Source organism: Molothrus ater, chromosome 1 (assembly GCF_012460135.2).
Source record: "Molothrus ater isolate BHLD 08-10-18 breed brown headed cowbird chromosome 1, BPBGC_Mater_1.1, whole genome shotgun sequence".
Taxonomy (NCBI): Eukaryota; Metazoa; Chordata; class Aves; order Passeriformes; family Icteridae; genus Molothrus; species Molothrus ater.
The window spans coordinates 46,182,638-46,208,869 of NC_050478.2; the positions used below are offsets into that span (position 1 = coordinate 46,182,638).

The 26,232-nt window shown below is 36.9% G+C and overlaps 1 protein-coding gene across 1 annotated transcript in view; it reads left to right on the forward strand.

Moving 5' to 3' along the window:
* The first annotated feature begins 261 nt into the window (after positions 1 to 261).
* The window catches only part of LARS2 (leucyl-tRNA synthetase 2, mitochondrial), an 82,726-nt gene continuing 56,755 nt past the window's right edge, over positions 262 to 26,232 (forward strand). The window contains exons 1-6 of the mRNA XM_036406762.1: positions 262 to 333; positions 3,163 to 3,413; positions 5,234 to 5,362; positions 14,866 to 14,957; positions 16,790 to 16,850; positions 24,489 to 24,578. Coding sequence (XP_036262655.1) covers positions 3,180 to 3,413; positions 5,234 to 5,362; positions 14,866 to 14,957; positions 16,790 to 16,850; positions 24,489 to 24,578 — 606 coding nt within the window. The 5' untranslated portion in view covers positions 262 to 333; positions 3,163 to 3,179. The remainder of the gene's footprint in view (positions 334 to 3,162; positions 3,414 to 5,233; positions 5,363 to 14,865; positions 14,958 to 16,789; positions 16,851 to 24,488; positions 24,579 to 26,232) is intronic.

The window sequence follows — 26,232 nt, forward strand, 5'->3', positions numbered from 1 at the left end:
AAAAAAAAAAAACCCAAGTGATTGGCGTTTTTCACAATAAACATTAATGAGGGCCCCTCTCCTCTCAAGGCCGAGCAGACTCTGTGCATTTTCTACAGAGCTGAATCCCGCTTAATTATTTTTTTTCTATATCATTATTTTTGTTATTTACTCTTGTTCTACCTTTCCACGTTACTTCGGGAAAGGAGGAAACTCTCCCCGCTGCCTCCCCGCGCGGAGCTCCCGCCCCGTCGGGCGGTGCCAAGGGCGGAGGCGGCGCCTCTCTCCGACACCGACACGCCAAGATGGCGGCGCCCGTGGCCCGGCGGGGGAGCTGAGGGAGGGCGCGTGCAGGTAACGGTCCCCCCGCCCGGCCCCGCCTCACGCCCCCCGCCCGCCGGAGCCGTGCTAATCCCGCCGTCCGCGGCTTCCCAAAGCCTCCTCCTGTGGGCTCCTTGCCCGCGCCCAGCCGGCTCTCCCGGCGGTCCTGTGCCCACGGAGTACCCCCCTCCTCCAGCCTCCCTCTGTCACCGCTCCCCCGCTCGCTCTGTCCCTCCTGCTCCCCGTGCAGGCTTCTCCAGCGGCGAGACACGCCCCCATTCCCCCGGGGCTGAGTGAAATGTGCTGGGCCTCGTTAGTTTCCAGGACTTTAATTCAGTCTCCCGCCTGTTTACTGCATCTTTCCAAACGTTTTCTGTGTCAGGGAGGTTTAACTTGGGTATTAGGAAAAGGTTCTTCCCCCAGAGGGTGGTTGGGCGCTGAACAGGCTCCCTAGGGAAGTGGTCACGGCACCAAGCCTGACAGAGCTCAAGAAGGGCTTGCCAATGCTCCTGAGCACATGGTGTGGCTCTTGGGGATGGTCCTGTGCAGGGCCAGGAGTTGGAGTCGGGGATCCTTCTGCATCCCTTGTAGCTCAGGACATTCTGTGATTTATTTCTCTATCAGACCAGCCCCTTCCTCCTTGCTTGGCACACCTGCCTGAATAAGACAGTTTTAGGCTTCTAACCTGCTCCTTGAAAGACTCATACAGCACTGGGCTGGAGTGCCCTTAAGTGGGGCAGGGAGAGGCACACTCGACCTAGACCCATGCACACAAGCCTGGAAAAGAAAAACAACTTAGTGCTGTGTCTTTTAGATTTGATTATCCTCTGTGCCATGCATCCTGGCTTGCCCCAGCACATGGCTGGCTGACCATTGCATCTTGTGCATGATGGTACCTGGGAGCAGCAAGGACACACTGCAGTTCTCTTTCTCATCCTGAAATTCCATGTGTTTGAATGAGCATAGTGCTAGTGCTGTGTGCCCTTGGCTGTAGCTGTTTCCTCACTCCCACACACTGCTCTGACCCCTGCTTGGGTGACCTGTAAGGCCTGAGGTCACCCAAACGTGCCCTCTCAGGCATGACATTGGCTGGTGGGCTTCCTTGAGCTGTGCGCAGGCATGGGGTCTGTGTTCTTTCTGTCTCAGAATCACAGAATCAATTAAGTTGGAAAAGACATCTGAGATGATGGAGTCCAAGCCATGACCAAATACCACCCTGTCAACCAGACCTTGGCACTGAGTGTCATGTCCAGTCTTTCCTTAAACACCTCCAGGGATGGTGATTCCACCACCCCCTGGGAAGCCCATTCCAATACCTAATCAACCCTTCTGGGAAGAAATTCTTCCTAACAACCAGCATAAACCTCCCCACGTGGAGCTTGAGACAGTGTCCTCTCATCCACTAGTCTCCCTTCATGTGGAGCTCCTGGGCTGTAAAATACTTGCTTTGTATACCAGCAGTGCTGAAGTTGGCTTGCATAAGGAGGCACTCCTTTCTGTTGTAAAATAAATCAATAGAAATAAGACATAAGTAATTAGGAAATAATTAGTAAAAGTAAGCAAAAAACTTTAAAGTACTGAAATGTTAATTTTGAGATGAGTGTGATGTTATGGAGGGCGGGAAGTTGGAGTCTCCTGAATGACTCATCTGCGCCTGAACTGGGAATCCTGAGTACAGTCCTGGATTTGTTTTTATTACAAATGAGAGAGATTATGGAGGGTAGCAATAAGAAATCCAAAGCACTGATGTGACATCAGTGAAAAAGTGTTTATAAGACCCTGCTTGATAAGTAAGGGAGAAAAGGAGCAATTCTATGGACAGGTAATGAGACAGGCATTGTGGGTTTGTATGTGCATGTATGGTGAATGTTAAAGGAAGCATAACTCCCACTAGCTTGCTGGGGATCTAATTTAGGTGCTATAGCAATTATTTCTACTGATAATGTTTCTACCTTATGGGAAATGCATAAGTAAAATCTTTTCTTATACAGAGTTTTTCTACACTGAGATTTTACTGATGTAATTCTGCAAGGAAAATTCTGAACTGACTGAAACAGCTAGTTTGGTACAAATGTATTGGGCAAAATTAAAAAAAAAACCACCACCAAAGCACCAAAACCAGCCATAGAGGATAGAAAATACTGATGTAAAAATGCCATTAAAAAAAAGGCAGTCAAGATGAGGAGGAAATCTCAGAGTAGAGGTTTTTTTAATGCCATATTTCCTACTGTAGGAAGTAAAATCACCAAATATCTTGTTGAGACTGATCCCAAATATGGGAGCTGTTAGATCTTTCTCCCATCTGAGTAGCTTTAGAAGACTCTGAAGCATTTGAGGAGTTAACCAGATTTTTAGTTGAAAAAGAAAGCCTTAGCAAAATAGTTGGTTTAGAATATCTGCTTGAAATCTACTAATTATAGTCATCCTCCCCCATCTCTTTTCAGTGATGACAAATTCAGTATTTTTACAGTATAATTTCATCCAACTTCCTTTTCTCTCTGTTTCATTCTGAATTTTTACACCCTGTTAGCCATCTTCTATTCAGGCAGTGGAGCTTCTGGAACCTTCAATTGACTGATTATGCCTTTATGGGAGACTGAATGCAAGAGTTTTATTTTATTAGATAAGACATCTAACACAATGGTTTTGTTCTCTGTGAAGCCACAGTTAGTTCTCTTGACTAAAAAATACATACTTTTATAATTCAGACATGGAAATAAAATGCAAGTTCCATGAAAAGCAGTTGAGTAGTCTAAGTCAAGCTAAAATAATTTAATAGCTACCACTTTTCAGTATAATCATAATAATCATTGAGCCCTTGTTATGTATTGTGGCATGAAATACATATTTTTGTCTTTTCAGGTACCATAACCTTAAGAATGCAGTCGGTTTATCAAAGAGTTGGCCCGTGTTCCTCCTGTTTGAAGAGACAACTAAATGGTTTCCTGGGATTAATTAAATGGCAGATAAGACTGGTTCCTGCTTGTGTGAGAACGATTTACAGTGAGACGGGCAAATGGGAAAAAACCTATGGGTTGGAGACAAGGAAACGAGTTGAAAATTGGTGGTTCCCAAGAATAAAGGAGCAGTTCTGCAGAATTTCAGAAACTGATGTAAGCATGATGAGAAATGTGGAGATTACATGTTTATATTTTTGTTTTCTTAGAATGAAATTAATTGAAACTTACTTAGTACAGCTGGCTTTTAAATTATTAGATGTGCATTACATTTCAGGGGAAAATACTTTCATGTAGATTATTAAAAAACATTAATGAAATAAGTAAACAAAAATAATTTTTAAAATCCTGAGGAAAAATACAATAATAGGCAAAGTATAAACTTGTACATTTAGGAAGGGTTTAAGTAATCAATTCTTTCTTTGCATATTATATGATATTTGGACTTAATTATTTAAAGTATTAAAAGAAACATCTAATCGTAACTTTTGTAAACAATTTTCTCAAGGTTCTGTTCCCCACATTATGACAAATCTATCACAATACACGCTGTGACTCACTAAAATCTGTGTTAAAGGAAAAAGATTTTTTAATATTTTCTGGTTTACAGTCTCATAGGAATAGTAAGCGACTTGGAGAAAAAAAAAAGTTTTCCCATGCAATAAAAGATCTTGAAAAGAGCTGTATCGCAGTCTCTGACTTTTTGCCTTCACAATTATTCTGTCACAATAGATAAAAAACACTTCTCTGGCTCTTGATGTTTTTTTGTTCATCTCCCTTAAAATTTGCCTTTTCTCTGACCAAAAAAAAAATAATTCTATCAAAATGTTGAGGAGAGAAAAGAGCTTGCTTTTTCTGGGGAAGAAAACTGAAATGAAGTGGTGTGCATGTGTACCTGCAGCAGGGAAAGCATTCATTTAGGCTTGTGCCTTTTATATATGTACATAGGACTCATATGCTAAGCATACATATGCTAAGTTCTAAATTGTATTTTTAATGATATTTTTGTTTTATCCTTAGAGTTGAAGTAGATTTAATGACATATTAAGAGGCAAATAGTGTGTAGTGCTCAGATTATTTCTGATTTTGCTGTGATTGAACAAAAGTGATAAAGAAATATTATTTGACAAATACTAATAGGGTTTTATTCAGAACAGTAAAAGCTGAAAGCTGCCTGTAATTTTTTTATTATTAGCAAGAAAAATAATATAAGAACTTAACAAGTATCAGTGGCACTTGATACTATCAATGTATCAGTAATGAATTCAGTGGTAATCAAGATGTATTAGGAATAATTGATGCGCAAGAGGATTTGTGATTTCTTTGTAACTTTTGTCATTTTAATTAAACCTAAGTAAATGAAGTATTTAGTTTCTTTTCATTATGCAAAATCTTGCTTGTAAGATGTGTTTGGATCTGAGGATACATAGTGAAACTGAACAGTTTCCCTTTAGCAGATGTTCATGCAATTGCAAATGATGCAGTCACTCTGGGAGTTACTGCAGTTCAGATGACAAAAAGCAACTGGCCAGGAGTGAGCTCTGTGTTTGTTGTAGATACAAAATAAAACATTAATTATTTAAACTGTTAGGAGAGTAATTTAATCTGCTATGTTTTCCTGTTTTTGTTGGGACAGACTAAGAATACATAGATAATCAATTGCAGATGCTATAGTTAAGCTCCAGTTCTGTCAATATAGCTTTTTTGAGTAAAAGTGAATTAATTTTCATAACATTTAAGTGCTATAGAAATATCAGTATAAATTGATGAGATGGCAGCAAAGTCTGGTAAAACACCTCCATTTACAGACCCAAAGAATCTGATCCAATGAACTTTGTCAGTGTTCACTTGGATCAGTTCCAGCAGAACCATGTTTCTCTTTATGATGTTGTGCAGTAGTTTATAATGTGCACGTGTATTTGTTCAAGTGAAATGCTAACTCATGTAGTTACTAGTTTCTACAAATTTCTTTCTAGAAATCAAGACCAAAATTTTATGTGCTTTCTATGTTCCCATATCCTTCTGGGAAGCTTCACATGGGCCATGTTCGTGTCTACACCATCAGTGATGCAGTAGCTCGGTTCCAGAAAATGAGAGGGATGCAGGTAAGAATAGATCAGTGGTAGGACTGGGTTGGGGTTTTTTATATTTTAATATCACAACTGATCAGGAAATTAGTATTTTCCAAAATCCATGAAAGTGGAGTATCTGCTACAGGAGGGTAGATAATGACCCGTGAAGCTTTGAATATTGAAATTTGAGTTTTATTAAAGCCAGTGGTGTTCAGAGCTCACTGTCGGTAAGAGTGGTTGGAAGCTACCTCAGATGATAAGAGCTGGTGCTGTTTGAGGTGTCTGAATCTACTGATGCTGATGTGTGGCACAGTGTCACTGAGACCTCTGGGCCACACAGTTTCTATGAGAGGAGGCTGACAACCCTCCTGCCAGCTGGGTGGGACCAGGGGGGAGGAAAAGATGTACCTGGCAAGAGAAAAAAGATACCACCAAAATCAACTGCTTTCACCTCTTCTGCTCCTGAGAACCAGTTCATGTCACTTGTCAGATGCAGAGGGACAGCCTCTGTGCCTGCTGGGAGAGAAACCTCTCTTTTTTTTTGTGACTGCTGCAAGTCGGATGAACAGGATCATGCCACATGTTACATAATGTGTGTGTAGCTGAAAGTTTCTGTCCTGTAGCATCTGACCCCTTGGCTTGCCCATTTCAGCCTTGCTCATGTATATGAAATGTCTTCTGAAGTTGCAGGCCTATGAGATAGCCTAAGTCTAACTTTCTTGCTACATCTGCAAGGAGAAATCCCATTTTCCCTTCCACATTTCTCTGTTTCCCAGTCTCCCCTACGCCTGCCATAATTTCTCCTCACTCCCTTCTGTCTCTCCATTAGGTTGAAGGGGTAGCTGAGAGCCTTGTCCCTGCAATCTGCAGTGGGATCTTGGCTGGCATTCTGCAGTAAAGGCTGGCAAGGTAAAATTTGAAGTATGTAAGGAAGGTGTAGGAGAACTGTGGCCTGAGTGACAGCCATATTACAGAGGAAAGACATTTGGTAGAGGGAAAAGGTGAAGGAGCTGGGAAAACAGTAGGAAGGAGGAATATGGAAAGAGAAGGGAACAAAAAGAGAAAAATAGTATGGGCAAGGATCTAGGATGACAGGAATGAGTGTCTCTATTGTACAAGAGGGAAGGAGCAGCTCAAGAATATAAGTATCTACCTCAAAAGAGTACAAAGAAGATAAAATTGAGAAAGAAATGTTAGTTGTGGTACTAAGTGCAATTTCCTTGCTACAAGTGCTGAAGAAGTGTAGCATTTCCTGGATTTATCACCATCCCTGAGACTCTGATAGGTATTGTCACTGCATTATTCAGTGTGCTGCCTTTCCACATACTGTGTGTTTTTTGCCAGTGATGAACATACCATGCACTGAACACTTGCTGCTGCTTTACAGATATGCATTCTTAGGCTTTCAAAATTGCAGGAAGAAGAAACAAATGCCTTAGACTTTAAATGAGAAGAAACCCCAATGTCTGTTATAACACCTACCTTTCCTGGCTCCTCTGAATGACCAGAACTTGGATCTCACTAAAAAAATTGAGTTCACCGGGCATTTGAAGGGATGCTTGATTTTTGCTTGATGTTAAGACTGTTCATGACATGTCATTTGAGGATGTAGCCATCTCTTATCAATAGCAGGAAAGGTATCCAGTAAATTGCTGTTCAGAAAGATGAAAACTTGCTGTTTCTTGTACTTGTGAAAATAAAGTGAAAATAATTATCTACATCCAGTACCATGCTCTAGTTGTAAATTTTTGAATACAAGGTAAGTAAGCATCTTTAATGGAAACATTTGGAGAGAAGTAAAAAGATAATATAATTCCAATGAAATGCAAGAGCCACCATGCAAACAAGTTTTTATTTCCACATTTGCCTATATTTTTTCTGGAAAATTTTTTCCAGACTTTTCAAGTCTTTGCATCTTGCATTTCAGCATATTTTTATATTTCATGTAAAAATTACTTTGAAGAAGTGCCTGTAGAACATGCTGGATTTCTAAAAATACTTATATCTTCTGTTATGTTAACCAGTTTGAACATCTATTTTTGACTAAAGGTGGGCAGCCAAAGATTTTAACTTTCATTTACGATTAAGAGACATTAAAAATCTCTCAGATGATTTTCTGGGTATGTCAGATTAGTAGACATTGTGTTATTGATGTGCATTAACTTGCTGGAACTTACATTTACCTTAAAGAACTTTTCCTTTATTACCCATCCTAATTTCTCCATCACTTAGAATTAGAGTCTGTATAATTGATTTTTTCTTTGCAATTAATTTATCAGCCTCTAAAACTTCTCTCTGCCTTTTTCATGGTTGTACAATCTGTCAAAGGTTATTATGATGTTTAAGATACTGTAATGACTGTAGGCTAAGACGTGGTTATATCATAGAACTTTATATATTCCCTAGAAAAATTAATTTGTCCCTGTATTCAAGGATATGCCGGAGTTCTTCAGTATATATAAAGAAAGCATGCTTTAGAAACAGAACTGTTAGTATGCATAATTTTGAAGATCAGTTATTCCACTGATCTTCTATTTCTTTCTCAAAATTCTGCTGTAATAATCTGTTTGAAAGCCTAGGGACTGCTAATTTTTCTCTAATCAAAAATCTGAGAAGTGAATCAATTTCAGGCATTCAATGCAAGGTTAGGGTAAGATTTTTGAGCTGCAATGTTGTTTAAACCTTGCATCCATCATTTTCAAATTAAAAGAAAAGTGTAAGGCAGTGAGAAATTATGGGCTGTTACAATGAAAGTTGCAGACAAAACCATTCAGATTTACAGTTCCCAGGGAAAGCTTCAGACTACAATGTATATTTGTTATTTAATAAACAGTGAGGGGAAACGTCTATCATGTGTGTGTAGTTGACAAGAATGTATGATTGAGTAAGAGATTAATTTATATTGAACAAGGTGGAGATATTTTTCATAAAGAATGCCTTAATGAGAAAACAATAAATTAGTTACATATTGATTTAATCTGGGCAGGCAAGAATTGGCCTATACTTCGTAATATTTTAGTGAGGATAGGCTAGAATACATTTACAAAGGGATTATTTAGAATGCAGTTGTGTAATTTCTTCATATTGGAAGTATTTTGAAATTTTAACTAGGAAAGTTTTTAATCATTTGGATTCTGTTGTGGTTTTGGTTTTTCTAAAATGTAACATTAGTATTCAATTTTTTTTCTGCTCCATAAGGTCTGATTTTGTTTCAGTTAAAATATTCTAGAGAGGTAATGCACATTGACGTCTACAGATACTTCCCAGAAACCTGTACTGCACCAGCACTTTAAGTGTGAAAATAAATATCTGTTGCTCTTTTCCCCACCTTTATTCTGAAAGAAATACTGCTTCAATATAAAACTGTGGATGAAAGCATTGTAAAGCATTGTCTTGTTCCAGCAGTCACTCCTCAAGGACCTGTAGGCAGTGCATGGGAAGCAAGCTGTCATGCACTTGGATTGGGTTGCTGGATAAATGATTTGTAGAGTACATGTGTTAGAAGATAGCTTGTTTACATTTTGATTACTGAAGATGAAATTTGAAGTCTCTGCCTGGGAAATGTAAGCCATATAGATTGCTTAGCATGACTGCACTGAGCTGGTTTTTCCAGAGTGTGTTAAGGGTGACATGTTTCTTGAAGTGCAATTAAAACAGTTTTTATATATGGAGATTTCTACATCTTATTAAAAACGTGTTTATTATAAAATGCTATGAAAAAGTAATGTATATATTTTAAATTACAAATTTATAGTTGTTAATAAATGAGTCCAGAACTATTATGTGTAGTTTCTGGTTGTGTTTACTCTGTGAATTTACATGCATGTTGTGAATGCAAATGTAGGAGTTTTGTAAGAAGTGATTTCTTATTCATTATTTGAGATTGCTGTGTAGAAATGATAGAGATAGTCATGGTGATTTTTACTATGGCATATTTCCAGTGTGCTATTGCTCTGGGAAAAAGTATTTACCATTACTTTATCATGCTATCATTAGCATGTCTTTGATAAATTCCGAAGTGGATAATTTGTGCCTCTCAGAGGACTGAGAATAACTCCCTTAGTGATCAGTAAACAGAGTGATTCAGTTCAATAGTTCTTGTGATATCTTCGTAATGAAACTGGTACCAAAGCCAGGCAGTCACATGTGAGAGTTGTGCAGACCTGAGAATAGTCCTTTCTGTAATCAAATCAGGGTGAAATTCCTGCATGCTAGAATCACACTATACTAATTATTTCTTAATTTATACTTAAACTGGGATGGATGGGATTAAAATATAGTCAGTGATATTTCTGCAATACCCCTAAATGACTTAAAGAGCGTTTTCTTTTTATCCATAACATATCTTCTTTTTAATTGGATGTATTTTCATTAATTATTTTCCCTTTCAGCAGTAAATCTTAATACTCTTGAAATTGCAAAAGTGAATGGTATTGCAGCCAGACAGACAAGTTTAATTAAAACTCTATAATTAATCATCAGTAGGATGAATTATTTTGATACAGATCCGTTTTCTGATCATCACTAGCTGCTCTTCTCCGCTTTTTTTTTTGTGTGAGGCTTTTGTGTCCTTTTGTCAGGTTATTTCATGTGGTAAAAATCAAGTAGCAAATATTACAAGTATTGTGTGTGAATTGAATCTTATTTAATTTCAGTTTTCCCACAACCTGTACTGAAGGTGTTAATGAGCTCACTCTGTTTCGTTTTGAAAGAAAAAGAGAAAATGAGATATAATTTTAAATATAATTATGTTAGACAAGAATGTGTGAGATTAAGGAGGCAAAAGATAACTTTGTTCTCAAAATGTGTATCGTACTCTGTGGATGTTGAGTAATTTCTCATATCTTATATTCTATGAGAATAAAAATAAATGGGTATTTTATGTTTTGATAGATACCTGTATGGTTTGATTATTAGAGAGTACCTTCTCTAATATGCAGGACTGTGTTGCAGAGAAGCATCGAAATAGTCCTTTTTAGAATGTACACCTTAAAGAATGGTCAAATATTCCTTATTTTTATCTTTTTCCAGGCGTGCCTTATCTGCTTGGGGGAGTTGTCTGTTTGTTTGTTTGATGGTAATTTTTACCCGTTGTGCAATGATGTCTGTTACGTGTAATGGTTAAAAGGAAATCTAGGCTTCACACGAGGGGAGGTCTTATATTTAAAGTGTGCTGTAATACACCAGTTTACACCAGATTTTCAACAAGTTCAGCCCACTGTGGGCAGCCAATGGAAGGAGCAGCCATCCTTTCCATTGCCCTCTCCAACTGCAAGTCCTTGCTGTCTCATGTGTCTGTGATTGCACAATTGCAAGATCCATGATGGAGCTAGGGGTGTTTTCTGACAGCTGGAACTTGCAATCATGGATTGCCTGTTTTGCCACCCTTTTTTGGTTAGTTCTTGTCAAGCATGTCATGGGGCTGCAAGCAGAGATAGGAGTGTAGACTTTGCTGTATCAATTCAAACCACTAATTTGTCAGCAAGCCTCCTAATTTTCATTTCTGGTCGTCTTCTTTTATTACACATTCTCTGAATTAAATATATTTATTTGCAGGCCTTTCTGACACTGAGTCGGCCATCTTTCTTAAAATTTAGAGTGCATTGATCTGAGTGTAAGAACAGTATGTCAGCTCCCTGGTCATAGTTCTGAGACATACTGAGTACATCAGGAGAGCAAACATGTTCTTTGTGTCCTTACAAAGACCAAGGAAAATTCACTGAATCACTAGCCCTGGTTATGCTGATGGAGGCTTAGAGCTGAGTGTTATGAGATCATTGTCAGCTCTGTGTTATACAGTACACTGATCTCACCTACTGATGTCAGTGTGATGAGCTGATTGTTGCAGCTGTTGAACAGATGAGAATGCTCTGAGAGGAAGAGCTGAGATCTCAGCATTGAATCAAAGGAGTTTCTGTGCCTTCCTCCCTTTGGTCCCACAGTAACATGAAGAGCTCTAGCCATCGCTAACAACAGATGTTTAACCATGCTGGGGAATGATTCTTAAAAATGCTTCAAGCCAGAGTCTTTGGGATCTAAAATGTTTCAAGATGCAGCTGTTCTTATTTTTAATAATTTGTTCCTAAAAGGACTATTCAGTGTCACAGTTACTGAGCACTTTGTTCCCCATGCACTCTTCAATCACTTCCTTGTAACATTTTATACTCCTGTGCAAACCGTGTTAAGTGGTAGAAAATGCCAGTGTTTCTGGCATAGTTGATCCTGCATGGTCATGTGAGCTTGTGAGGATCTGAAGTTATGCCATGTGTGTTCAAGACTAACCTGGGAGTTTTCAGCACGAAGAGTTCACCTGTCCACTTCATTGTGAGGATGAACACACAGCTGCCTTTGGTGATGGCGCTGCCTTCTGCCATTGTAAAATGGCTGAAACTACAGCCTGCCTTATTTTACCTGGTGTAGGCACCCTTAGACTTATGCAGCCTCCTGTTTAACAAAATACAGTCATTTGTTTTTCTTTCTCCTTGAGGCTTAGAGAAGTGATGTTTGGAAGAATGGTCACTGCAGTGAGCAGAATGGATCCCTCAGTTGCATAAGGTTTAGAGGTTCCTGTTGAAAGCAATCAAGTGAGCATTCAAGAAAGTGGATGACTTGTTTTTCTTCTACTTATCTGTGCTGCTAGAGAGAGCAGCCATGTTTTCTGCTAGTTAGACCAGTGACCAACCCATCAAAGAGGTACAAGAAATAACCCTTTGGTCTTCAAAACTGCTTTCTATTTTTTTCTTCATATTTTTAATTTGTTTTGAACAGTCGAACTGTTCCTTTTTCCTTTGTGCCAACTTTTGACGCGTTAGTTGCATATTTTCTTCTCGTCTTCCATTTCTTTTCAGATTTTTATGTTGAATAACTAGAGTTAAGATGTAATGTCAAATGCTGGGAGGAGACTGTGGCATTTTGCTGCAGATTACAGCCAGAAGGCGCTGACCTGTTGTTTAGACAAATGCATTTCACAAATCTCTCAAATCCATTCATGGTAGAGAAGTAAAAGGACAATAAACTTGAAATCATTTTCTAAACCCCTGTGCATGTTACATTCATCTCTATAGCGACTACATAAATAGATCTATCCTGGAGGCTAATTTGAGGATATTTTTAATGTCTCTTTAAATTCAATTTTCTGATTGAAACTTGAATTAGCATACTTCTTCAGACCTTTAGCTTGAGGAATGCTATTGGTCGTTAAATTGAACTTTTGAATGTGAAGAGTGAATATGGTATTTATTGATAAATGCTAGAATTTGGAAGATCTGTGAGCACAGGTTGCTCCTTCCAGCACTGATGGTACAGGTACACTGATGGTACACTGACGGTACACTGATGGTACAGTTCATGTGCAGACATTTTAACTCCTCCATCAGTTACACTGATGGTACAGGGTTAAAATGTCTGCACATGAACTGTCTGGAGCACCCATCAGCCCTTTTGGGGAGTCTGTAGCTGGTAGTGAAGTTGTTTTTCCCACATCTTTTTGCTCAGGGCCATGAGAAATGAGATTGTGTCTTGCGTTTGGCTGCCTGTCTGTATCCAGGAGATCATCAGAAGCCAAATTTTACAAAAATTGACCAAGAGATTCTTTCTAATCTCACTTAATGTGCATCAACTTGTATTTGTAAGAATGTAAAGGCAGGACATTAGTCGAGGCCATTTAAATAGAGAAAACATGTATTATACATGAAAAAAAAAAAAATCTGTTTTTTTCTATCACATCTGTCCAGAGGTTGGTTGTCAGCAATACTAGCGATCAAAAAGAACTGAGCTGCATAAATTAATATTTTAAGATGTCCATAAAAATTCTGTTGGTATTTATAGCTTATGTAAAGCATAACTCTCTTATTTTTTTTTTCTTTCATACCAATAGTTTTGATTGGTGCGTGGATGGGAGGGGAGGGGCTGGGCAGAGGTGTGCTTCAGTGGGGTGTTAAGGAGTGGCTTAGGCTCCAGCTGACATTTTCCATGTAAACTCCCCCCTCTATATGTGTGGAAATAGGCAGTTAAGACTCATAATTTCTGACACCATGGTGTGAGGAGCAATAGTTTGTCTGATAGTTAGGGAGAGTTTGTGACACAGAATAGCATTCCAATTTCTGTTAGATTTAGACAGCAAAAATGTGCTGTGCATGGGCCCTTATTGGGCTGGCTTGGATCACAGATGATCACAGGTTAATACCTTTGGTTTTGTTGTTGCACCAGTAGAGTGATGATAGACAGCAGGTTTAGTTTTAGATCAGTACTGAAAATGAGAATGCTGAAGAGTCACATCTATTAAATCCTGTTACTTTTACACTGTGTTGGTGCCTAGGGCATCTTTATAAACACGTCTATAAAATATTTGTTATGAAATATTACATTAAGTCAGAAGATTGGAAAGCGGTGGCAAAGAGGAATAAAAATAATTCAAAGCAGTGACAAAAGTAGCTCTTATGCTTCTAAAATGAGGTGATTTTTCACATGGAGATGTATTATGAGATTAGTATGGCTGGGATTGCTATTTTATGGCTTGTTTGCTTACATGCCACTAAGAAACATGTTCTTTATATAAATAGATATTTTAAGGGGTAAAAATTTTGATTTCTTACAACTTGTAAAATGTTGGTCATGTTTTGCTATTGTTAATTTTTTTGCTAATTGTGTAATTTTAATAATGATTATTGAATTTATAGCACATTTGTAGGTTAGGAAATGGAATTGGCTTTATCAGGTATGCAATATATATGTGTTTAATGACAGCATCTTAAGTACTGGCCTTTCTTTTGTTGGTTATTAAAGAGGTTTTTTGAATACTTACCATATTGCTAGATTATTTTCCTAAATAACATGCATGTTAACAGGAAGAATACATCTCTATTTCAATGGAAATTATCTATTATATTTTGTAGTAAACTTTTTTCCCACCTTTATTTATTTGTGGTCATGAAATAATAATTTGTCAGTCTGTAGTCTATATTTGCAAGAGATATTTCAGTAAAATTTGACTAAAACTGTTTTTTCTCATTTTCTTAATTTTATCTGGTGAATTTAAAGTTATCATAGGGTATTTTTCTTTTATTTTGTTTTTCAACACAAAGTAAAAAAATAGAAGACTACACATCAGTCACAGTTATAAAACTGTTGTTTCAACTATTTTTACTTAACTATTTCAACTTTTTTTACTTACGTCTTCTATTTTAGAATGAATATTTTATTCTGTCCAGTGGCAGCATCAACTGCTGACTTTTACCACCACACAAACTTACAAAGAGTTGTTTTTTGTCATTGTGAACCTGATATTGAAATAGTCATGAGAGTTTACTGCATAATACTTTGAATTCCCTCTAACATCTCATTGTAGGTAACAAGTACACTTCATAGTCATCTTTTAAAGCAAAGCTGGCCATAGTTGGCAGGTTTGGAAGAAGTTCAGCTCAGACAAAGCAAATATTGGAATGCCAACACCATTCATTATTCAGAGGCCTCTCAGTGTGCTGCTGATGCCATTCCAGAAAGTTGCATAACCTTGTGGTTTTTCTTTTTGCTGACAGGTGATAAATCCAATGGGATGGGATGCATTTGGTTTACCAGCAGAAAATGCTGCAGTTGAACATGGCCTTCACCCTGCAAACTGGACACAAAGGTGAAATGAATTGAAATATGGCATTTTCACTGTGAATACCTGTACTGTGGCCCCCATGAATCAATAAAGCAGAGCAAAACTAGCATAGAAGAAAGATGGTACAGGAAAGAACAGGGTTATCTGAGACCAAGGTTTCTTGACAGCGTGTTATGGGACTGTGCAGATGACTCTGCTTTGAAAGATAAATATATTGGGATGATTTTCAAGGTTTTAATCTCAATGACTTTTAAATTGTAAAATGCTAGAATATCAAAAGAGAAGCATTTCCCAAACACCCAAACCAGCAGGTATAAATAAATCAAAATTTCATCATGGTGAGGTAAACCTTAGTACAGAGAACACAAGGGAAAATTACGAGTTACGTGGTTAGATTTACTAGCAGATTTTTGTACCATGTGAGAGAGGAAGGAGATAGTTGGGGTTTTTTGAGACTGGATCTTGGAAAGTGCTAAGCAGCCATTATTGCTGCTGATTTCTGTGAACATTTTTGGTTTAGACCACAGAATTGGGTCTTATGTTCTCCTAATATTCTTTAAAATGAGTAAAATGTTATATAAGTAAACAGTTTCTGAAAATTATTTGGAAACCAATCTCCCTAAGTGAAGTTGTTTGTTGTACTCTGGATGCAGAAATCTATCTGTGGTATCTTTATAGTAGGCCTTGATCCATTTCCTTCTTTGATAATGCTGTTTCTTTGTGTTTTGTTCATGCTTCTGGTCCCATCTTAAGATTCTCGATACTTTTCCCACAAAGATATTATAATATTAAATACTTGCAATACTCAATTATTCAGCAATGCAAGTTTTTTCTGGATCAGAATTAAATGCTTTTTTTCATGACTGTCAACTCAGCCACTCTGGGAGGATAGATATTACTTTATCTGACATAGTGTCTTTCAGTAGAAAGGTCAAAGTCCCTAAGAAATTTTAATCCATTTTACAGTATTTGAATGAATTCTCACCAGGTCACTAATTAATATTGTGCAATTGTGGGTATTTTAGTAAAGCATATTTAGTACATTTTCAAACTAAAGCTTCACTGTATATCCTGATGTATCTTACTTTACATTTGTAATTCAATCTGTTCAGAGCAGCATCTAACCTAACAGTGTGTGAGTTGATTAATGTTTATCTATGGTGATGCTGCCACCAGAATTTTTGTAGTTCTTTGTCACCTCCCAGGATACAAGCTCTCACCACCTCCTTTGCACTGGCTCAGCTGGTTTTGTGAGCCATAGTTTTGGTTTGATCAGCTTGTTGATCAGAGAGAAGAAAGAAATCTGGTGGGGTTTTTTTTTGGAGAATTTTTGTAGGACATATCTTCAGCTGAATGGGTAGTCTGCTTCAGGTTATTCTACAGCCACACAATCACCAGAGCCACAGCAAAATACAGCCAGGGTAGTGTTGCCAAAATAGAGCAGGATTAAGCTCAAAGTGGAAGTGTCCCCTACTGCATTGAGATTTAAGAGGGCCCTTTGACTCAACTGCAGTAAAGATAATTAAAAATAGTAAGAAGTGGTGCTTGAGTAATGCTTCCTTCAGACTACACTGCCATATTTACTTTTAAGTTGCATTCAAATCTAGAGAACAAAAAATGTATTGCCTCATATACATAGCCATGGGAATTGGACCAGAATGTATTGGGGGCTTTTTAAAATTATTATTTGAGTATTCTGACAATTCTGAGTTTTACTGTTAGTGAGATCATAGTGTTTAGAGGTTAACTAGTGCTTTGGATTTCTCAGAACTCTATAAGCGCCAGATTTTTTATATGATCACATGTTAGAAATATCTTAAGCTAATAATTTTTCATTTATTATCATTATTTTGCAGTAACATTCAACACATGAGGAAACAGTTTGATGCACTAGGTCTGTCTTTTACATGGGAAAGGGTAAGACTTTCTTTTTAAAATGGATACTGCTTTATTTTATTGTACGATGGAGCATTGAGACCCATGGAATCTCACCATTTTATTTATGACAATACAGCTGTCTTTGACAGTAACCAGTTTAAGTTGTTAAACTGTAAAATTGAGCTTTTTATCCAATTTTGCTAACTTTTGACATGCTGATATCATCTGATAGTATCAATGCATAGGAGAATCTTTAAAGTCATTTTGATTTTGTATTTGTTTTTTATCTCTTTGAAGTATCAACTTTCTGTGTTAGAAATAAGGTAATAAACAGATATTTATGAAACAGCAATGCCTTTGTGCTAAGGTATGTGTTTTTTTAAGGAGTGCTGTTTTCAATGCATATGTCATATGTTTAAAGATAGTAAATTGGAGGGGTGGCTCGGTTATGTTATTCCAAATTTCAAAGTATAAGCCTGCATTTTCATAGATGTTCATATCAGGATCATTTTGGAAACCAGAAATTTTATTTAAAACACTAATGCTTGAGAATCAGGTGTTCACCTTAAAAAACTTATCAAACACGATCAGACATAAGCTAATGTCGTTTTCCAGATAAAAAAGAAATTAGCATTTGAAGTGATTGTGAGGTTATTGCATTTACCAATGAATCAGTCACACTGCCTTTATATTCTCAGCAGTAGCTGCTGCTTATCACCTTAATGTGATTTTGAATAGAGCGATGGAGATGCTAATCTTGGATTTTTATGGCAGTATTGTAGATCTGAAAAGGAAAAGCATTAGTTTTCTGACAGTCTGAGACATGCCATCTGTTTTCTTTAATCATGCAGGTGAAGTTGTTTATTTGTATGTCTTGCATCTAAAAAACCATTTTGTCATGTCTCATATATGGAAGGATTTTCCAGTATAAGCTTTTTGAATAAGATTTAAATTTTCTTGGTAGCCAAAAAAGTTGCTCTGAAAATAAAAGATTTGTTGTGGAAGCTTCACTGCGGGCATTCTTGACATCTAATGTTTAAAGCTGTTAGTATCTCAGAGGTTGTCTGTATGTGTGGTGCAGCAGTATTGAAAGCAGTGGAATCCTGTGTGTAGGCTGTGTTATGGAGTATACACGTGCACACACACACACACACGAGTTCAGTGATGCAGGTTGCATTTCAAGAAAATTGAGAAAATTAATGTCTCATGTATAAGCTTCTGTTTGGCCCTTCTGTCCTGAAAAACAAATGGAAAACTGGCTGTATTGAAAACCATGGCAAGAAGTATAAGTGCCCAGGGAAAAATCATTTGTCATCTCTGTGCCTATTCTTGAAGAGTTACCTTTACTTTACTAGTAAACTGTGTTTCAGGTAATGAACTTTCAGGAGTCTCTCAATACTTGTGGAAAAGGCTTTGAGACCCTATTACTAATTCAATTTGAACTGCTGTGTAGTTGAAATGCTTTAGAATGCTCTAGGGACACATAGTTGGTGCTTTTGAAAAGTAAGATTTTAAAACAGCTGGAAAATGTTCCTTGAAAGACAGCACATGTCATAGTTTTCACTCCTTAGCTTATGAGTTAAGTTTTGTTTTACTTGGAAAGCCTGCCAGACTAATTGGAGTAAGAGTAACCTGAATGGTAGCCATAGAAAAAGATGTTTATTAATTGCAAAAAATTAATGATGCCCAAAATATTACGTGACCTCCAAATGCACAGGTATTTGAGCTAGCCATGAAAGAAGCACCTGTGGAAATGGAAGGGCTAAGCTGTAGCAGGGTGTTTTACAGGCTGATAAAGCCTGCTGCTCTGCAGGGCTCATTAGGCTGGGCAGAGCATCTTACTGCCTCAGCTGTACTGCTCCTGGGCTAACTCAAGCATCTTTGCACAGAAAAGCACTGTGCTGTGCAAGTGCTTATCTTAAAATTGAGCTATTTGAGGTAAGGAGTATTTTTTATAGTATTCTATACTTGTATGGCTCTAAATCAGTGGCTCACAAAATACTGTGACACTGCAAAAAACCCACTAGTATTAGTGACTCCTATAAACAATCCAAGAAAAACAGATTTTATATGAGTTGGTCTCATTAACCAAGACTATTACACAAAGCAGGGGCCTGTTTTAAATTTAATTTCCTTGATGTTGCTTAAATCTGCCCCTTTATTATGCTACTGCATAGTACTTACCAAATAATGCTGGAGGGAACCCATTCCCCTAACTTAGATCCATATTTTGATGTGTGGTGAATTGCTTTTTTAAAATGTGAATTTATGTTAACTGTCTCTGTCCTCTGTGGCCAGCTTAGAGTATATGCTTAGATGATGGGAAGGAAACTTACATAAACTTTACCTTTTACATATGGTATGGGAAAAGAGAAGTGGAAAAAAGAAAAAAAAATCCATTTTGAGAACCTAGTGCATATAGCTGTCCTAAAGAGTCTTCCTGCTTATAGTCACGTCTGCTTGTCAAGAAATTTGTGTCCAGGAATACAAAGACTTGTTAAATCTGATTGCTTGATAAAATTAGTATGAACAAATCCCAGTGCACCTCCAATACTAGAAATTTTCTTTTATTTTTCAATGATTTTTTTTCATTGTTCTCTCTGTATTACAAATCAAAATGTGCAGGTATTTCTGTCTCGTAGCTGTCAGTGAATTTATTTTATCTAGTATGATAACATAAATAAGACATTTATTAAAAGCTAGATTAATTAGATTAGATTAGATTGTTTCAGTCAGGTTACAATGACACTTTAAAATTGCTCTCCTAAACAGAAAATCTAAGCAAATGAAAAATGAAATGAAATGAATAAAATAACTCTGGAAGTATTTACCTTAGAGTAGTTTTGAATACAAATGATTATCTGATTTTTTTACCTGAGACATGGAGGTATTTTAAGTGCCTCAAGTTAGAAGTATTATATTTGTAAATCACTTTGAAAATGGTATGATTCTGGGGAGAGATTTTTTTAAAAATCAGTAAGTGAGATAACATTTCTATTCTGAACATTTATGTTTCTCGGATGGAAGGTTGAAAAGCTGAAGTTTGAGCATGGAAGAAATGCCTCTAAGAGTCATTAAAAACACATGGAAAATTTAAAAATTCCCCAGCATTATGTTTTGGATTTAAGATAACTATAATCTGAGCATTCCTGGTGATCAGATTTTTTGAAAATACCACCCCAGACAGTATAACAAACTGCCTGTGACTGCCTGTGACTTCTTTTGAACATGATTTTCAGGGGAATTAAGCAGTATCATTTTCAATGATTCATATCATCAGCAACAAAAGATGAAAAGCATATAATGTTTTTCCTTTATTTTGTTCAGGTGCGTCATCAGACCAAGTGCATGTTCCCAGTAAGCCATCAGTTCACCAGTTGTTATCAATCTGTAACTTTCTCCCAGGAAGTAGCTCTTTCTGTGAAGGTTTTTTAGTAATTTCAATTTCTGCATTCCAAGTGACATATTTTTTGCATGAGACTAATGTTCCCCGTCTGCTCTGTACATTAAAAAAATTAAATCTTTGGTAGATTTTCTCTGTGCAGATAATTTTCTATTTAATTTTGAAGTTGTCATTTGTGTGTACTGCCTGAACATGCATAAAACAAACAGTACATAGATTATTACCTAGGAAATTTTCTTCTCATCCATGTACCATTGACCCAATTATAATTAAGTTTTTTAAAAAAGAAACTGTTGATACAAGACTGCTTTTTTTTTTCAGAAAATATATTCGTGTTCCAAAATGTAGGCACTGTATGACATTTCTATTTGTAGCTAATAAAGCATAAAACTAAAGGCCTTTGAAATACAAATACTCAAATTAATTTAGAAATGTAGGTTGGTGTAGCTCCAAACCTCTCAAAATCAAATAATTATACTTCTAGATGAGGTAGTGCATGTCCTTGAAAACCAAAATAGGCAGATAATTGATTAAAGACTGTTTTATCTTCCCAAATAGATTTTGAAAAAAATCCATCCTGACTTTTTCTTCTTATCTCCCTTTAAAGAGGTGCAACATGCCTGTCTTCAGGACAGCATAAGACTGTGCTAAAAATAAATTTATTATTAATAAACCAGGAAATTGCATATCCCCAGTCTAGTTATATGTTATTCATAAAGCCTGGTGGATCTTAGGAAAAAATAAATCTTTTCATGCAGCCTATAAATATTACTTTTATTTTTTAAAATATAGCCATGGAAGTAGCTTGAAAGTGTAACCTTATTCTTAAAAATACAAGCAAAAATGTCAGAGACTCATAATAGAAAATTGTTAGAAGGGAGCAGGTTTAGAACAAATAATGAATTTCAAAACAAAGGATTTGAAAATTACTTCTCTTTTTATTAAACACCAAAATCTTTCATCTAGATTTAGCTTTTGGTTTTTGTTGGTTTTTTTAAATGCAGGATTTTTTACTATTGGTTACCCTTATTTTTATTGGTAGTTGAAAGGTACTCTTTAAATCAGATTTTATAACAGTGAATAGCTTTTTGAGCTTTACATGGACCCATTGCTTCCTACATTGCAGTGATATCAAATCCAGATTGTAATAGTACCATTTAGTCTGTAACTGAGAATTTCTTTGCAAGAATAAAAAAGTTACCAACCCCTCTGGTATGGTATTTGTTTGGAACAAATTACTGTGCTGCAATAAATGGATTAAGCAAGGTAGCTTTTGGTAAGGATAGGGGTCTTTCCTATGCCTTGCCAGTATCTGCTCTTTTAAAAACAAACCACCTGTATAGGTGATTAATTTAAATTCTTGTAATGAATTCTATTAATGAATGAGTGTCATTCCTGTAGGAATAAGGACCAGTAGCAGTAACCAAAGACAAAGATGCATTTTGGTGAGAGTGTCTGTTTAAAGCTGACAAAAGTAAAAGGCAAAATGGATGGGGGAAAGAGGGAGAGGCTTTCCCTGGCACTTCATAATACTGAAATGCTGAGGTGATGGGTGATCACTGCATCTCTCACAGTGCACTGAAGGGCACATGCAGTGGACAGCTGAGCAGCATCTTACATATTTTTAGAAGAGTTTGGATTTTTAGTAGGTATTTTATTTTTGTGGAAAATATGGTAATATCCTGTTATACATATTCACTGTACTGCTTTATGATACAGGATTCTATATGTATGCTGTAATGCCAGTGCTCAGATCGCAAATGAGAAGCAGAAATGTACAGTTTTTGGCAGGCTGGAATGGCTCCAGCATGCTACTTTTCAAACCCTTTTATAAACTCTTTTGTGTATTTCTGAGTTAAGATAGTTCTGTCAGTGTTCTGTGGATCTTTGTCGTGCTTACAGAGTACAAATAGAAATGTTAACATTCACCTTAATTTAAGCACGATGGCAGCCTAATGGAAACTTTTTATCAGACGTCATTCATTTAATCAAGGTCAGTAACTGGAATACACAGAAAATTATTTATCACAGTAAATCTTACTGTGCTAAATGATAGGGAAAAAAACACCAAAACACATTTCTGCAAAGATTGACAGGAGTTTGCTGGCTTGTCTTCAGCTCCTCATTTTACTTGTTAGTGATATAATTTCTCTTTCTTCATTAACTTGAAATGTTACACCAAACCTTCATGGTTATAAAGTTAAATTCTAAACTTGAGTGATCTTTTTGCATCTCAGTGACCACACAGCAGATTTCTTTTTCAGTGGTACAGTCTGCTGCATTTCTTTCAAAGAAATTTCTATTTACTCCTTGTGAGAGATCGTGTACATGGGATTCTGTTTGCAGCAATTAGCTTGTATCTTGTAGCTCAAGCTTGTAACATGCTTGTTTAGATTGGGAAATGTCTTTTTTTTGTTTCAGTTGACACATATCTGCCTTTCAGGGCCAAAAGGACCAATCTCCATTCACTTTTCTATTTTTATTTGGCAGCTTGCTTTTGTTGTCCTACCTATTTGCCTATTGCTCACATAATCTTTTATTGTACTGAAAGGGATTGAGTCTCTTCTTTTGTGTGTCTCACACTCCAGTGATGAAACTCTGTTGCCTGTAGTGGCATCACACTGGCACAAGAACTGTTGTCACTGTGTGAAGAAGCAGGGAGGGGGAAAACTACTAAATGTGCTTAGTTGAAGAGATGGAAATCAGATTTTTATCAAGTGGGTTTTTTTTCAGTGCAGAGCAAAGGGTTTTAATCAAGCAACTATTTTTCATTACTAGGTCTTCACATGCTGAGCTGAAAACTTGCCATTAAATGTCTCTTTTTGATCTTGAAAGCCTCTTATACACACTTTTGAGGCACATTTATTCAAAGTTCATATTAATTGTTAAAAGCTATGTTTCAGCACTGGCATATAAAGTTCAAAGCAACTAGAATATAAAGTTTAGAAAAAGAATAAAAATTTTCTGCCAGAGCATTTCAGATGTCATTTGAGTAGCAGATGATATTGCAGGAGCTGTGTGTAGTGGGAAGCTAGGATGATGGGAAAGCCCACGTGAAAGACATTTCACATTTAGAGCTATTTCTCATGCTTGATAACTACTCCAAATGGAATAAATTGTATCAGTGGCTTACTTTTTGTCAGTAACTTTAAAATCAAGAGATGTTCATATTAATTTGAAGTTGGTGTAGAAACCTCTTCCACTTCAAGCAGGTATGTGGGTTTCCATTACATCTCTGAAACCAGTGTTTGTGTTGAGAAAACAGGGAGTCTGTAATGATGGAATCCATTAGTTGTCTTTGCATATTAATGCTTATTTTAAGTTAGAGTTTTTTAAGAACAAACATTTAAAATATAGAGGTTCGTAAGCAGTTGGTAAGCAGCTTGTTTTTTAATTATCAGAGTTCACTAAAAACTTAGCAAAGTTTTTTTTTCAAGTTTTAGAAAAGCTATCCATTATATTGCAGCTTGCTGTTCTCATAACTCCCATTCCTCCTGCTTATGTTGTCTTTTATTTTTATCCGTCTTTATTTCCTTCATAACCATCCTCCTCATTTGTGACTTTTATGACTCATTTTTTCCATACTTTAACCTAGAGCATCCTCCTAACTTGAGCTTGAGCTCCTTGCCTTTTGGAACAGTTGGTTATTTGAGCTTTGAATGTGAGCTGCCCTTCCCAAGCCTTACCCAGTATTCCATGCTGTCTGCCCCGCACCGTCCGTGTGCCAGCAGCTCCTCAGCGCTGCTCTCTCTCTCTCCTCCTGCACCCACAGTTTCAGCTGTAAGCTCCTCGCTCTGCCTGCTTCACATCAGCCAGCTCCCTGCTGCCTCTGAGCATCCACAGCCTCTGCTCCTGCTTCCCATTGCTGAGCAACAGTGGGAAAGGCAGCCTGGCTAGGAGGGCTCTTTGAGAGAAGTCTGCTTTTTTTTTCGAGTTTTGTTTCTGTTCCCTTGATCAAGCAGCTGTGATCACTTCCATTCATCTTCTGTTCTTATACCTATCAGCTTTAATCTTACAGAGTTTTGTATCACACGTTAACAGAGAAACTTTTCCTTCTGCATTAAACCCACACAAAGCCCATGTTCTCTGGTTTTGTGTACAGGTGAATATCACTCATTGTAAGCATTTTACAAGTAAATAGGTTTGTACATGAATACATGCATAAATGTTTACTCTGTGGAATATATTATACACTCCTGGGTTAATTGTTGAAGTTATAACAGTGTAGGAAAATACTGAGAATCGTTTCAGAAATTTTTATTTCTTTTCTACAGGAGGTAACCACTTGCTTACCAGAATACTACAAATGGACACAATATCTCTTTCTTAAGCTCTTTGAAGCTGGGATAGTGTATCAAAAAGAGGTGGGTACAAACTCTGACCTTCAACATTTTGCTGCTATGCTAATTTAGATCACTCATGTCAGTGGTACATTTTTGCATTGTCCATTCACAGTCATAAAGTGATTGTGCTCTGTTAGTTTTAAATCACTCTAAAATAGAATTAATTTTATATATAACAGAATTTTCTATGAGGCAGTTTATAACTAGCTAACTAACATGCATGGCCATTGTAGCAAGTCAAGTCAGAAGTGTTTATTGTCAGAGATTTGCACTCAAGCACAGGATCAGAATATAGCTTTTAGTTTTTTATTTCCCGGCTTTACTATTTTCTAGATTTTATTGTCCCTCATGGAAATACATGACATGGTGGTCATTAGGAGTCTGTGAGCAGCAGTGAGATTATTTACCTGTCTAACATTACTATAATACTGTCTCAGAACTTATGGTTTTGGGTAGGATAATTGGAGATCAGGTGCATAACTGTCCTATTCAAGAACTCTATTTGTGATCTTCAAAATATTAAAGAAGCATTAGGTGTCATAAGACTATCACAGCAGTTCATCAGCTACCACTACATTAAGAAATTATAATATTTTGCACCTAACATGTGTCAGGCTGTATCTGAAAAGTGAAGGTTTCAGTTATTTCTTAAACATGAGATGAAACAAAGATGTTGAATGAGCAGTCCAGAGAACTCTCTGTATAGCCTAGGCAATGCAGTTCCAAAAAACCTGACCAGCTGCACTTTAACAAAGCAGCAATTTAGTGAATGTTTCTAACCTAAAATGGAAACTAAGATTTCTTAAATATGCTTTGATATTTCCTTTGTATTCTGTAGAAACCAGGAAACCCCATAGGATATAATTAAGGACATACTCGAATTATTCTGTGAACCTGGAAAAAGAGATTGATGGTGAAAGAAGCATTTAGGATAACAGGGTGTTACTGAGCTATTTCTCCTATTTGCATTTGTATTCAGAGATCTTAAATGCCAACCAGCAAAACCCCTTAATGGTTAATATATACTAGCTTGCTGGATTGAAGGTTGGGGTTTTTTTTCCCCTTCTGTAATTATTTTTTCCTTGTATTAAAAAAAATTAACCCCCCAGCTTTGTTATTACAAACCTGTTTTTATCTGTGAATTTGTTGTTTGGCAAGTGAAGTCAGATGAATCTGGAAAGTAAAAGTTTGCTGCTTCATTTAAAGCAGGTATGATATACAAAGTAAATTTTGCATTCTGACTCTGAGTACTCTGGGATCCTGGAGGTGTTTGGATACCAGTGATTGAATCTACTTCTAACTTCCATCTGCTTTCAAGTCAAGGATCAGTTTGAGGACTTAAATCAGCATCTGTCAATCTGTAGGGGATGTAATCTCTGGTGGATATGAACCAGTTGCTTTTTGGCAGGAAACAGATGGCAGAGAGAGCCCATAACCCTGGGTCTCTTTGAACAGTCATAAATACTTAAAGCATATATTTGTCTCATGTTGTCAGTGTATCCGCAATATGTATTAAACACAGCTTGAAGTCTCCTGTATAACAGTTTCATTTTGGGTACAAGAGATAATTCATAGCCTTACTGTGACAATAAGAATAAGGTGTTAGCCTAGTTAATGCTCTGTTCCAGCAGTGTGCATGTCTGACCAGAAATTACCCTGGCAGGGAGACACAGGC